Genomic DNA, 14,486 nt, shown 5'->3' with positions numbered 1-14,486 from the left:
ACTACAATGCCCAGCATGCACACTTTCTCGGCTGTTCTGAAAATTCCCATAGAAGTGAATAGAGCATGCTGGGAGTTGTAGTTTCACAAAAGCTGGAGTGCCGGAGGCTGCTGATCCCTGGTCTACCCACTACGCACCTCTCCTGACATTCCCCATGTAATAACAGTTCTGGAGCATCTATTCTAATGACTCTACGTTGTGCCATTCCTTGGTTATTCCTGCTAGAAGTTCTGAATTAATTACTAGCATAGTATGACACTAATTGGTGCTGCCAGTGTCAGACTGTGCAGTGAAACGCCCCTAAACTGGTAACACTCATCTGGACCGTAAGCGCAAACTGCTGGCAATTCATTCATAACTTGTAGCAGGAATAATAGAGGGATGGCACAACAGAGACAGAATTGTTATTACTAAAACAGACATGTCAGGAGAGGACACAGAAATAGCCTTACACTGCAGTCACATCTAAAGCTGGCCGTATACTTTAGGCATTAGTCAGCTGCATGCTCGTTTGACAGACCGCCATCTCTCTTGACCCCTTCAATAAACATGCATGCTTGGCCCATCCGAGTGTGCATATGCCCTGAATGGGGAGAGGGCAGTAAGCCACCACCAGACACCTGTACTGGAGGCTCATCTCTTCCGAGAACAAAAGCATAGGGGACAACTTGGAAGTTCAAAAGCCCGATCCCCCCGCCTTCCACTAAATCTGTCTTGGGACACCACCATATAGAGACGGTAAGGTCCCCTTGAAGTGCGACCACTATTATCTAATGTTTATGGCCAGCTTAAAAACCTGCTGGGAATAATACATCTCTCAGAGCGGTCTGTGCTACAGAAAACTGACTTTTCAGCAAGTAGCTTTATTTAAAGGGAACCTGTCACCAGTTTTACGGTGTCCTAAATAATAAGGGCAACATAAATAAGTGACTGATTCTCTTTCTTTAATTGACCCAGTCAATCTGCCAACATCTTGTATTGAAAAGCTCCAGCTGATAATGATGAGTCATGAATATTCATGAGCTCCTGACTCTTCCCGCCTACAGATTGACAGTTATTTTCCATATGAATCAGCAGCAGGTGGGCAGGGGAGTGGCTATAGCCCTGAATTAAATATACGCTGGACTCAATGACATCACGCTGGACTCAAATCAGCTCATTAGCATATGGCATCTTTGTGTGTATATTATGAGGTAACCATCTGTCACACCAGTAAGTGAATACATCTAAGGTACTTTGTAGTAGTTAATGATTATAATCTAACTAATTATATACAATCAAATATCCACATGACAGGTTCCCTTTAAAGGAATAGGCAAGAATTACAAAGGAAACAGCGCCACTCTCATCCATAGTATGTGCCTGGTATTACAGCTCAGGACCATTAGCTATAATGCTAGTTACTTTAATTGGCAGTTTATTATTATTTTTTTTTTAATATGCTATCCCCTTCAATTTCCTTATTTTTGTACAAATCACTCCTGCCCTTTGCACGTCGTGTCTCTGCTGTGGTACAATGGAAGGTTTGAACCAGTCACTCCAACATTAGCTGGATGTAAACGACTACAATTTGTGCAGGCCAGTCTGCTGGCTGATGGGTTCCCAGTGACAACTTGGACAAATTTGAATGCAGCTTTGGATGTAACTGGAGAAGAGGAACCCGCAGATTTTTTTTTAATAATAAATAAAATAAATACTCACAGGCTTTCAAGATTGACCGTTCCCGTCAGGTTTGGAAACCACTGGATGTCAGACGCCCCTCGGATTACCCTTGTGGAAAGAAAAGGTCCATCAGCCACAGCCTCATGGTTACACCTACATCTGTTTCTATTACATCAACTGTATTAAATTGGGAATTTTCTAAATTTTTACTGTTTTGGCATCATGGCTGGTACATTCGGTCCTGCTGGTAACACTGATAAAAATTAGGCGTGGGTACATGTGAGACATATGGACCGTCTCAGAATTTTTCCCATCCTTTTTCCCCAAACCAAAATGGGGGCCCAATCCTTCCTGGTGTCAGCTTCCGATACCCCTCAGTGTCATCCGCGGCGACATTCTGTTCAATTACCCTGGGTTCACACCTGAGCGTTCTGAAAGGAGCGCTCTGTATGCGCGATTGTACCGGCGTTTGTACGAAAGTCTATCTACGGGAACGCGCGACAAGACGCCCCAAAGAAGCTCATGTACTTCTTGGGGCGTCGGGCGTTCTACAGCGCGATCGTACGCGCTGTAAAACGCCCAGGTGAGAACCATTCCCATAGGGAAGCAATGGTTTCTCCTTGTTGAGCGTTTTACAGCGCGTAGGAACGTGCTGTAAAACGCTCAGGTGTGAACACAGCCTTATAGGATACAATATTGGGACTGGCTGACAAAGGATTGCCTGGAGCGGACACAGTTAGAGCACACGCTCCGATGTGACAGGTATTAGATCTGTCCCCTCTAAAATGATAATCACTTCGCACATCCTAGTAAAAGTAAAGACTAGTACTTACAAGAAGCGGAGGTCTGATAAGTTCTGGAAAGCTGAATTCCCAACGAAAGACAAAGGATTATCGTAAAGTTGTCTAAAAAATAAATAAAAAATATTTAAGAACAGAATGGTGATCTGCAACTTGTGGATCTTAACACAAAATGTTTTATTTTTATTTATTTTTTTAAATCACATATTAAAAGGGGTTCTGCACTTTGTTTAAACTGATGATCTATCCTCTGGATAGATCATCAGCATCTGATCGGCGGGGGTCTGACACCCGGGACCCCCGACGATCAGCTGTTTGAGAAGGCATGGAGCTTAGCCACGCCCAGGCCAGTTGATACTAGTCGTGACGTCACTGGGCCGGCGGTAAACAGTGAGAAGGCCGCGGCGCTGCTGGAGCACCGCTGCCTTCTCAAACAGCTGATTGGCGGGGGTCCCGGGTGTCGGACCCCCGCCTATCAGATGCTGATGATCTATCCAGAGGATAGATCATCAGATTAAACAAAGTGCAGAACCCCTTTAACAGCCTCTGTGTGAACAAAAAACAGGTGCATGTTTTGCTGAATATAATTTTTTTGAAGTCACGCCATGTATTCTACTTCCTGTCCTGGCTCTTTAACTTCCTCCGTATGGACTTGCAAAAGTCTCGCTCAAGTAGACCGTCCACTGCGACCCGAGAGGGAAGGGCAATGAGTGACTCAGAGCTTTCCAATTACACTGATTAGTCCACTGCACGTCTGTGTGCATCTCGAGACACAATACTGTTATCCTAAGGCCCCATGCACACGGCCGTTGTTCACAGCCGTGTGCGGGCCGTGGAACCGCGGCCTGGATCCCTCCTGAGAGCAGGAGCGCACGGCGTCACTGGTTGCTATGACGCCGTGCGCTCCCTGCTGCCGCCCCAATACAGTAATACACTGGTATAGATCGTACCAGTGTATTACTGTACTGTGCCGGCAGCAGGGGGCGCACGGCGTCATAGCAACCAGTGACGCCGTGCGCTCCTGCTCTCAGGAGGGATCCAGGCCGCGGTTCCACGGCCCGCACACGGCTGTGAACAACGGCCGTGTGCATGGGGCCTAATTCTACTAATGAACTATTTTACTAACAGATAGATAACACGTTTCCCCTCACAGTAGATGGATATGTCTATGTAGGAGTTTTATTTCTGCGTGCCGACTGCTAAAGAAGGACAATGTTTTATTTCAATAGTATAGTACTGCGGAAATCAAACTTTGTAAAAAACAAAACAAAAAAAACAAACAAACTGACAACTGTCCCTTTAAGCCATTGAGACTGCAATTCCCAGCATGATAAGAGTATGCTGATAGTTACCGTTTCTCTACATCTGAAGAGCTGCAGATAGATGCGAATAGATAGACTACACATTGTCGTAGCACAAGACACCACGTAGATAATAAAAATCAGCACCTGCCAGCTAAAGAACATCCTAGAATGAATCAACCAAAGCTCACAAACACATCCTGCAGTTTAAAAGGGATTTTCCAGAACTAACTTACTGATCATCCATTCTGTAGGATAGGTCACAAATATCAGATTAGTGGGGTCCTACTCCCAGAAGCCGCTGTCCATCAGCTGTTTTCACAAACTCCGGCACTGGAACTAAACAGCTCCATCCGCCATGTAGTGGCCATGTCTGGTTACTGCAGCCCTGTTCCTATACACTTGGATGGGAACAGCGCTACAGTAACCAGACCCAGCTTAGAATCAGCAAAGCATGGCTGCTTTCTTCCAAAAAAACAGCGCCACCTCTGTCCATGGGTTGTGTTGGTTGTTGTGGATCAGCTACATTGAAGTGAACAGGGTTGAGCTGCAATACCGCACACAACTTGTGGACAGGTGTGCAATGTTTTTCTAACCCTGAACAGCCCCTTTAAAAGGAGTTATCCAGGAACTGATAACGATGACCTATCCTCTGGATAGTTCATCATTAGGACATTGGTGGGGATCAGGAAGCTGCCATGCTCACCGGAGCTCTGCTGAGCGCAGCCGACTCCTGGCAGCTTTCCAAGCACAGCGCCATACATTGTATAGTGGTTGTGCTTGGTATTGCACCTCAGCCCTATTGACTTTGATGGGGCTGAGCTGCAACTAGGCCATATCACTGATGTACGGTAACCTCACATGGCCTAGGAAGAGGCGGGGGCACTCACGGGAGCGTCGGCCTCTTCTAACAGCTGATCTGTGGGAGTCCTGGATGTCGGACCCCGCCGATTTGATACTGATGACCTATCCAGGGGATAGGTCATCAATATAAATTACAGGATAATACCTTAAAGCTTCCCAGGCACGTAATAAATGGCTTTGGCTTACAGCTACTTTCTCTGACATCTTCTATCTACATGACCGTTCAGCTGCAAAAAGGGGGAAGATAAGCAGCTGCCAGACCTAGCGGTGCCACTTATCCCACAAGTGACCAAAGGGGTTGTATGGGCTAATAAATGTAACTGGAAATTTGCTGCCAACTCTCCAATAGGTCAGAGGCCACCCCGGATCTGGAGGAGGTTAACCACGTATTATTCTGCTTCACATTAATATACTGGATAGGAGTGTCTTAATTATTTCCAGGGACTTTGTATCTAAGCTCGTCATGTGTGATACGGCCACAGCACTCTGCATTCATGAACTGGTTGCTTAACCTGCTTACGAAACCCTATGTAAATATTAGCCCAGAAAGCCTCGTGGCATGGCGCGAAATCTGTACAAGAGGCAGCTCACGCCCGCACCGCAGCCACTCACATGCTTTTCAGTAGAGGGTTTTTCTCAAACGCTCCATCAGGAATTGTAGTAATGGAATTGCTGTGGAAGCCTCTGAAAACAAGAAAAAATAACCAACGATTAGCCAAGTATTCAACAAATGCAAAATCCGAAAAGGGCATCCGTCACCGGGGAGCCTGACATTTACAGGACGCTGTGATAAAGGGGAGTCGGCGGGCAGACTACTGTCAAGTCTGGAGCCTGAACTGGAACAGCTTATCCCATAGACAAGTACTTACAGCTCCTTTAAATTACTCAGGGACTTTATGACATCCGGGAACGCCACGAGGTTATTATAATTCAGGTCACTGAAAAAAGAAAGAAAAAAACGTGTATAATTTATATACAACACATACCAGTTAATCTATACGCTATTCCACAATCACAAATCTAGATGTCCTAAGATAATGGAAGCTCACAAGGCTGTGTTCACATCTGTGAGCGGAGGATCCGTCCGCACAAACCCTGCCGCATGCAGCGCTCTTCTTGCTGCCGAGATGACGGATGCCACCGCTAAGTGACAGGGGCCCATCGAGCACAGTTACACTAATATGCGCAGATGTGATCAGAGTCAAAATAATCAATATTTCACATTACACAGAATAAAGTTTGGTCTGGTTTTGGAGGGGTCGTGATTCACATGCCCATTTGTATATGGGAAGCTCCCAACGCTCCCATGACAGAAGGTGACCGGGGGGGTGGAAGGATCGGGGAAAATTGCCTTTTTGAACGGGATACTTTTCTGTTCCCAGGAGATAAGGCAGCAGCCTTCTCCTCTCTCCCCATTAAAAACACATACATGCGCAGCCAAACAGAGCATGTATGCATATGGTATGGAGAGCTGGCGCACCCTCAAATTTGACTGAAAGGGGCGTCTGGATAGTTACACTGCCTGATCCTGTCAAAGTACCAAAAGGCAGAGCCTCTAGGTGTAATGGCAACGCCCCCATTGCTCCTAGAGGCTCATTTGCATATATTAAACCCTCAGTAATGCGGGCACATAGGAACATGGGACCAACACAGATGCCTTCAGCTGACAAGTGCACATGTAACAGGTCAGCCGGTGTAATAGGTACAGAACTGCTGACAGACGCCCTTTAGTGTAGTGCCCAATCCCTAATATTCTTTTCTGTTGCATTCTATATGTAAAAATGGCATCATATGCTGTATTAAAGGGGTATTCCTCTATGAGAGAATACTGTAATATGGAACCGTACAGCTCCACAATATCAAGCCCCAGGGACTCCATACGGCCTCTTGCACTTTTATCGGTTATGTCCATGAGACCTAAAAGGGAAGTAAAAAATAGGGAACCCCCCTCGTAGATATATGGGTCCTAATAGTGTATAGGGGTATTGGGGGTATGGGATGAGCAGTTGTAATTACACTGCGCTGGTGCCGCAAATGAAACAGAGCAAAAAAATTACCACTGACATGAGTGCCGCTACCCCTTCAAATAGCTGATCGGCGGGCGTTGCGGAAGTCGGACCCCTGCCGATCTGATATTGATGACCTGTCCCGAGGATAGGTTTACACTGTACAATCCCTATAATTGACCTGAACTCACACCATTATAGATCCATACGGTGCTGTGAATTCAGATCAGGTAAAAAATGGCACAAATGCAAAAAAATACGATTTAAGCAATGTCATTCTATGCCAACACATTCCCTTTAAATATATAAACCATTTCGATACATTAGACAATGTGCCCACATACTGTACACTGACTGAGTAGAGAAACAAAAAGGCACATTATATTTAAACACATCCGCCTAAAACACGGTGGAACGGCTGGCGTGTACACACAATCAGTGGTATCCTTGATCCCCTGGTTACACCACAGTATTTGTCTTTCCATCTTTAATTACTTCCTTCAGTGTGCAGTTTATATCTGATCCAGCAGAACAATGGCCAGGGGTCAGCTCAGTTCAGACCAGCAGCTTCATGCATGCCGTGTAGTAAGGCAAGGAAAGAACGACAGGCGGAGATGGCCACCACGAGACTGAAGAAAGCCGTATGGGTGCAGATGCAGCAGAGCCGGGTTTGTTGTTTAACTGTTTGTAGAGGTAGGACCTCAGCGGATCTAATATTTATCCCCTACCATGTGGATAGGGAATACATTGCTACAACCAGAACACCCCCTTTAAGCTGGCCATACACATTCAGTAGTTGTCAGCTGAATGACACCTCCCTCTCCTGGTTCCCCCATACACATACATGTTCGGTTTATCCAGTTCCGCCGATGCCGTAAAATAACCTGTAGTTCTATGGAAAACGACAGGTAACGGGCTGTTAGCAGAACCCCCTGTTCCCCTTGGTGAACAACTGAACGAGTATGAGGAGCTTCTGGCTTCTCAATGCTCAATCCCTCTATTCTCCAAGGAGAGGAGCAGCGGCGGCGGCTTTCTCCTCTCTCCCCACAGAAAACACACACACTGGGTCGAGCCGATCCTGTATGTGTATGGGGGAGTTGGGAGAGATGGCCGACACCGCTTTGGGGGGGGGGGGGGCAGGTCACAATGACTGGCTGCAGCGTCGCATGTGCCCGTGTCCATTGTGGACTGAAGCAGCCGCGCTGCAGTAACCAGGCATGACCACTACACAGCTGACAGAGCCATGTCCTTCTGGTGGCAAAGCTCCTGCAGATGTCAGGAGTTGTACCCCTGCCGATCTGTTACTGGATCACCCTTCTAAAAATTAAGTCTGCCCAGTGTCTTGCTGATAGAGTTTGCCCACTATAACTGAGGGGATTCAATGCTGGAGACGCCCCTAAGGTGACCTTAAAAGGCGATATAGGACAAACTAGAGACGAGCAAATCAATTAGTTAGACCCGTGGGTTTTTTCAACCGAAAACAAATTTTTGAAAAAAATAAAATCTGATTTGGTAGAATCAGAATTTCTTCAGGTTCGTTTCAGTAGAATTTTTTGAGAGCAAGAGAGAAATTTTGGGGCAATTAGCCAATTTTTCTGAAAAAAAAAAAAAAAGATATGCGAATATGCTTTCCTTCCAAAGAAAGGGAAATCTAATGATGCCTTCATACATCGCAGAAAAATCAGCCCAAAAAAATACACCAGGTGTTAATTTTCTTGCTGATTACCGTGTAGACTACATTCCCCGATAAAATAAATTAAGGTACTCTCTATAAGGAGAAATAGCACCCCCTGGATCCGGACCAAGGCCTCTCGTCAAGCCAAGGTAGGTTTTAAAGCTCTGATGAGGGACAATCACACCAAAATTTCTCTTTCATTTGATTCGGGATTAAATAAATTCTACCCAAATTGAATTTCTTTTCCGATTAGGACAAAAACTTTAAGAAAATTCGCTCATCCTTAGGACACACCCTAAATGTTTGGCCTCTTATATACTGCAATATGCAGGCATGGAAATATGCTCCATCCTCATTAACGTAAAATCAAACCTTAATGCACGCAGTGAAAAATTCTTCAAGACGAACGACGCCATCTGCAGTGTAATCTGTGATCAGAAGAAGTGACTGGCACCGCAGCGTTTACTGATCCTATCTCCCGGACCGGTTTGGCTTAAGCATAACTTTTATTCTTAATTGTCTCTTTCAGACCTTCCTCCTTTGTGGGACTGTCTGCCTGGGTTGAATTAGAAGCCGCATTGCTGCGGTCACACGGACAGACAGAGTTTTTTTTTTTTTCTTTCCTATATATATGTTCATACATCCCACCCGGCTTCCGTGTGAGGCGATAACCGTAATCGAAGCGGCACAGGATAAGGGGAAGGAAACAAATATAGATATGCTTATGTTTAACAAGTCAAGAGGAACAAATGGATTTCAGCTTGACTTGCAACACATCTTATACAGCGGAATTACAGCAGACATATGTTGATGGGGTATGCAAGGGCTTCATGGCAAAAATGCAGGATTAATTTCCCACTACATATATATCAGTATATTCTACAGCATTAGGCCTCTTGCTCGCGACCGTATGCCCTCGAAGATACATGGTCCGTGAGCGGGCCATATGTCCCAGACCTGCATTAATCGTGCGCACGGAAGCACACAGCATCATAGATTACAATGTGTGTGTAACCTATGATGCGGTGTACTCCCATGCGCACGATCAATGCCACTCCGGGTCCGCTCACGGACCATATATCTCGGAGGGCATACGGTTGTGTGCAAGAGGCCTTATACAGTTTTTTTTTTTTGGGGGGGGGGGGGGGGGGGGGGGCGACATATTTGGGCCAACAAAGGGTTAAATATAAGAAATCACCCTAATTTGCCTTGTTGACCCGTCTCGTGGCTGATATAAAGCTGGTTCAGTCCGTGCTGCTCTCCACTTCCTGGTTCCATTTCAACCCCCATTTAAAGCCTACCCAGTCCATCAGTGGCCGATATGGGTCACTAGTATGGCCAGTGATTGAGTGAGTGGGCCTTATCTGGGGTTTTCTGTCCAATAAAAAAAAATTTGCAATGCATTTCACCAAATTATAGCAAAACTGCATCTTTGCAGGAATAATCAGTGGGGTGAGACGGTGGTCCTACGTTCCCACTGAGCATGTGCCCTGCTGCTTCATTCATTATCTATGGGACTCCTGGAGATGGAGAACAGTGCTTGGCTATTTCTGGCAGTCCCATAAAGAATGAATAGAGCGACAAACCAGGACTGGAACAGGGGACCTCCTCTTCTTGGGATGGATGGGGGTCTCAGCAGTCAGTGCTAAGGGATATCTTCCATACTTGGAACAACCACTTTTAAAGGAACTGTCCAGAATTAGAAAAATAGGACAGCTTTTTTTTCAGAAACTGTCTAGAAAACGGAAAGTCTGTGTCTCATGCCTCTCTAACTAAACCCAAGGTGAAATTTCTGGAGGGACGATGGCTTCTCTTGCATTTACCAAGAAATGTCTTCCTCCCCCCACAGTACAAAGAGAATGGTAAAGTAAATGTGTTGAAACCCATCCCTGGAGCCTCATGCCCTCAAGTAACAGATCTATAATGAAAGAAATATGTCCTGATAATACGCAGCCGCGCGGCCTTCATGCCATCAGTCTCTTAATCCCAGGAAAAGAATAAGCCGATGGATGAGTACTGCAGAAGAGCAGGTACTTACAGCGCCTCCAGACTGTCCAGCCCATCAAAGCAGTGCGGTGCGAGGGTTTTGATCTTGTTGTTGTGAAGGTGTCTGGAAATGATAAAGGAATGTTCAGATAAAGAAAGCTGCCACAGATATCTAATTCTGCTTCCTGCTTATAGCTATAACAAAAATATAATACAGATGGGCAGAGCGAGTGTGAGTGCAAGAAAGCATGAGCTGGAGAAAGTGAGAGCGCAGAGCGAGTGTGAGTGCAAGAAAGCATGAGCTGGAGAAAGTGAGAGCGCAGAGCGAGTGAGTGCAAGAAAGCATGAGCTGGAGAAAGTGAGAGCGCAGAGCGAGCGCGAGTGCAAGAAAGCATGAGCTGGAGAAAGTGAGAGCGCAGAGCGAGTGCGAGTGCAAGAAAGCATGAGCTGGAGAAAGTGAGAGCGCAGAGCGAGTGCGAGTGCAAGAAAGCATGAGCTGGAGAAAGTGAGAGCGCAGAGCGAGTGCGAGTGCAAGAAAGCATGAGCTGGAGAAAGTGAGAGCGCAGAGCGAGTGCGAGTGCAAGAAAGCATGAGCTGGAGAAAGTGAGAGCGCAGAGCGAGTGCGAGTGCAAGAAAGCATGAGCTGGAGAAAGTGAGAGCGCAGAGCGAGTGCGAGTGCAAGAAAGCATGAGCTGGAGAAAGTGAGAGCGCAGAGCGAGTGCGAGTGCAAGAAAGCATGAGCTGGAGAAAGTGAGAGCGCAGAGCGAGTGCAAGAAAGCATGAGCTGGAGAAAGTGAGAGCGCAGAGCGAGTGCGAGTGCAAGAAAGCATGAGCAGAGAGTAAGTAAATGGGAAAAAGAACATGTAAGTAAGAAAGAGGATGCATGTAAGCGAGAGTGCACATTTACAGTAAAAGTGAGAGTGCATGTAAAAAAGTACATGTATGAGAGTACATGTATGAGAGCGAGAGAGAGAACGAGAGCGAGAACGAGAGCGAGAGAGAGAACGAGAGCGAGAGAGAGAGCGAGAACGAGAGCGAGAGAGAGAGCGAGAGAGAGAACGAGAGCGAGAGAGAGAACGAGAGCGAGAGAGAGAACGAGAGCGAGAACGAGAGCGAGAGAGCGAGCGAGAGAGAGAACGAGAGCGAGAGAGCGAGCGAGAGCGAGCGAGAGCGAGCGAGAGAGAGCGAGAGAGAGCGAGAGAGAGCGAGAGAGAGCGAGAGAGAGCGAGAGAGAGCGAGAGAGAGCGAGAGAGAGAGCGAGAGAGAGCGAGAGAGAGAGCGAGAGAGAGCGAGAGAGAGAGCGAGAGAGAGCGAGAGAGAGAGCGAGAGAGAGCGCGAGAGAGAGAGCGAGAGAGAGAGAGCGAGAGAGAGAGAGAGCGAGCGAGAGCGAGAGCGAGAGAGAGCGAGAGCAATAATGTACTGTATGAGAAGAAATTATGCATGAAAAAAATAAAGAGAAAATATACTGTACGAGTGTATACCGTACATAGGGGCGCATGGGAATGCATGAGAAAGTACATAGAAGAGACATTTCTTCTCCAGACATATTCTATATGCAGTAGGTAGAGATGCAGATCATTTCTCCAAATACTTCCAGTAGCAGGACACACACATACAGCATGCAAGCTACTATAGACAGCAGCACACATTCTGCAGACGACCTGCAGGGAAGCCTCCTGATCCAGACATTTGCATACGGACAGATTAGTAATTCACGCTCTACATACTTACAAGACGACCAGGCTGGAGAGATTGGAGAAGGCATAATCTGGTATGTGAGTGATTTTGTTCAGAGCCAGTGTCAAGGCCTGAAGGGATGGGAGGTTGCCGAGTGGACGCACAGGCACCTCCGTTAAGCTGTTGTCATCCAGCCATAGATGCCTGAGCTGCACGAGACCCTCAAAGCTGTCATCTGGCACGCTGACAATGTGGTTCGCGTCTAGTCGCCTGCAAGAGAGACATTCAATTCATCAGAACAGTTCAGCCCAAGTTTACCGGACAGGAAGACATGAAAAATACTTTCAGTGTTTGGGGGGGGGGGGGGGGGGAGAGAGACTGGCAGGCTAAAGGGTACACCTGGCACACCATCTTAAAGGGAATGCGGCCTTCGTTTCATATAACTACGGCTTTGGCTACAGTATATTTAGTGCTCTGATTAAAGGGGCTGTCTCACCTAAGCAAATGCCACTTATCACGAAGGCACTTACTAATGTACAGTCGTGGCCAAAAGTTTTGAGAATGAAATTGGTTTTCACAAAGTTTGCTGCTAAACTGCTTTTAGATCTTTGTTTCAGTTGTTTCTGTGATGTAGTGAAATATAATTACACGCACTTCATACGTTTCAAAGGCTTTTATCGACAATTACATGACATTTATGCAAAGAGTCAGTATTTGCAGCGTTGGCCCTTCTTTTTCAGGACCTCTGCAATTCGACTGGGCATGCTCTCAATCAACTTCTGGGCCAATTCCTGACTGATAGCAACCCATTCTTTCATAATCACTTCTTGGAGTTTGTCAGAATTAGTGGGTTTTTGTTTGTCCACCCACCTCTTCAGGATTGACCACAAATTCTCAATGGGATTAAGATCTGGGGAGTTTCCAGGCCATGGACCCAAAATGTCAACGTTTTGGTCCCCGAGCCACTTCGTTATCACTTTTGCCTTATGGCACGGTGCTCCATGGTGCTGGAAAATGCATTGTTCTTCACCGAACTGTTGTTGGAAGAAGTTGCGGTACCATTCTTTATTCATGGCTGTGTTTTTGACCAAAATTGTGAGTGAGCCCACTCCCTTGGATGAGAGGCAACCCCACACTTGAATGGTCTCAGGATGCTTTACTGTTGGCATGACACAGGACTGATTGTAGCGCTCACCTTTTCTTCTCCGGACAAGCCTTTTTCCTGATGCCCCAAACAATCGCAAGAGGCTTCATCGGAGAATATGACTTTGCCCCAGTCCTCAGCAGTCCATTCACCATATTTTGTGCAGAAGATCAATCTGTCCCTGATATTTTTTTGGGAGAGAAGAGGCTTGCTGCCCTTCTTGACACCAGGCCATCTTCCAAAAGTCTTCGCCTCACTGTGCGTGCAGATGCGCTCACACCTGCCTGCTGCCATTCCTGAGCAAGCTCTGCACTGGTGGCACTCCGATCCCACAGCTGAATCCTCTTCAGGAGACGATCCTGGCGCTTGCTGGACTTTCTTGGACGCCCTGAAGCCTTAACAAGAATTGAACCTCTTTCCTTGAAGTTCTTGATGATCCTATAAATTGTTGATTGAGGTGCGATCTTAGTAGCCACAATATCCTTGCCTGTGAAGCCATTTTTATGCAACGCAATGATGGCTGCACGTGTTTCTTTGCAGGTCACCATGGTTAACAATGGAAGAACAATGATTTCAAGCATCACCCTCCTTTTAACAGGTCAAGTCTGCCATTTTAACCCAATCAGCCTGACATAATGATCTCCAGCCTTGTGCTCGTCAACATTCTCACCTGAGTTAACAAGACTATTACTGAAATGATCTCAGCAGGTCCTTTAATGACAGCAATGAAATGCAGTGGAAAGGTTTTTTTCGGATTAAGTTAATTTTCATGGCAAAGAAGGACTATGCAATTCATCTGATCACTCTCCATAACATTCTGGAGTATATGCAAATTGCTATTATAAAAACTTAAGCAGCAACTTTTCCAATTTCCAATATTTATGTAATTCTCAAAACTTTTGGCCACGACTGTAGTGCGATTGTCCATATTTAGGGATGAGCGAACCTGAACCTCACCGGGTTCGGGTAGTGAAGGAATTCAGTTATGGATTTCGTTATAACTGAATATGAAAACAGACGCATCTGTTATGCTTGGCCATAGACCTGTATTATGACAAATCAAAACTGAATGCCTCTTGAAGGCTACCATTTTGCATTCAGTCAACGAATTTCGTTACATTCTGTTGTAACGGAATCCAGAATTCCTTCACTACCTGAACCCGGCGAGGTTGGGGTTCGCTCATCCCTATCCATATTGCCTTCATTGCTGGTGTGATTCATTTTTCCATCCCATTATACACTTGTAGAAGTAACGGCACTGCCCAAAGATTGTGAAATACATGAAATGCAACACTGGCACTACATTGTTCTTGGTGCCTGGTCACCATGCTCTGTGGTTTCAACATCCTGATCGAGAGAATCCATTAAAGT

At 46.1% G+C, this 14,486-nt stretch overlaps 1 protein-coding gene across 1 annotated transcript in view; it reads right to left on the bottom strand.

The window, feature by feature from the left end:
* LGR4 (leucine rich repeat containing G protein-coupled receptor 4) overlaps positions 1–14,486 on the bottom strand; it is a 90,589-nt gene that overhangs the window by 11,289 nt on the left and 64,814 nt on the right. The window contains exons 5-10 of the mRNA XM_044270327.1: positions 12,026–12,241; positions 10,347–10,418; positions 5,497–5,565; positions 5,240–5,311; positions 2,496–2,567; positions 1,702–1,770 (exon numbers count right to left, since the gene is read on the bottom strand). Of these exons, the coding sequence (XP_044126262.1) occupies positions 1,702–1,770; positions 2,496–2,567; positions 5,240–5,311; positions 5,497–5,565; positions 10,347–10,418; positions 12,026–12,241 (570 nt within the window). The remainder of the gene's footprint in view (positions 1–1,701; positions 1,771–2,495; positions 2,568–5,239; positions 5,312–5,496; positions 5,566–10,346; positions 10,419–12,025; positions 12,242–14,486) is intronic.

The sequence above is a fragment of the Bufo gargarizans genome, chromosome 10 (assembly GCF_014858855.1).
Source record: "Bufo gargarizans isolate SCDJY-AF-19 chromosome 10, ASM1485885v1, whole genome shotgun sequence".
NCBI lineage: Eukaryota > Metazoa > Chordata > Amphibia > Anura > Bufonidae > Bufo > Bufo gargarizans.
Note: the sequence above shows the minus strand (reverse complement) of the source record. Positions and strands in the feature narration are given on the sequence as shown.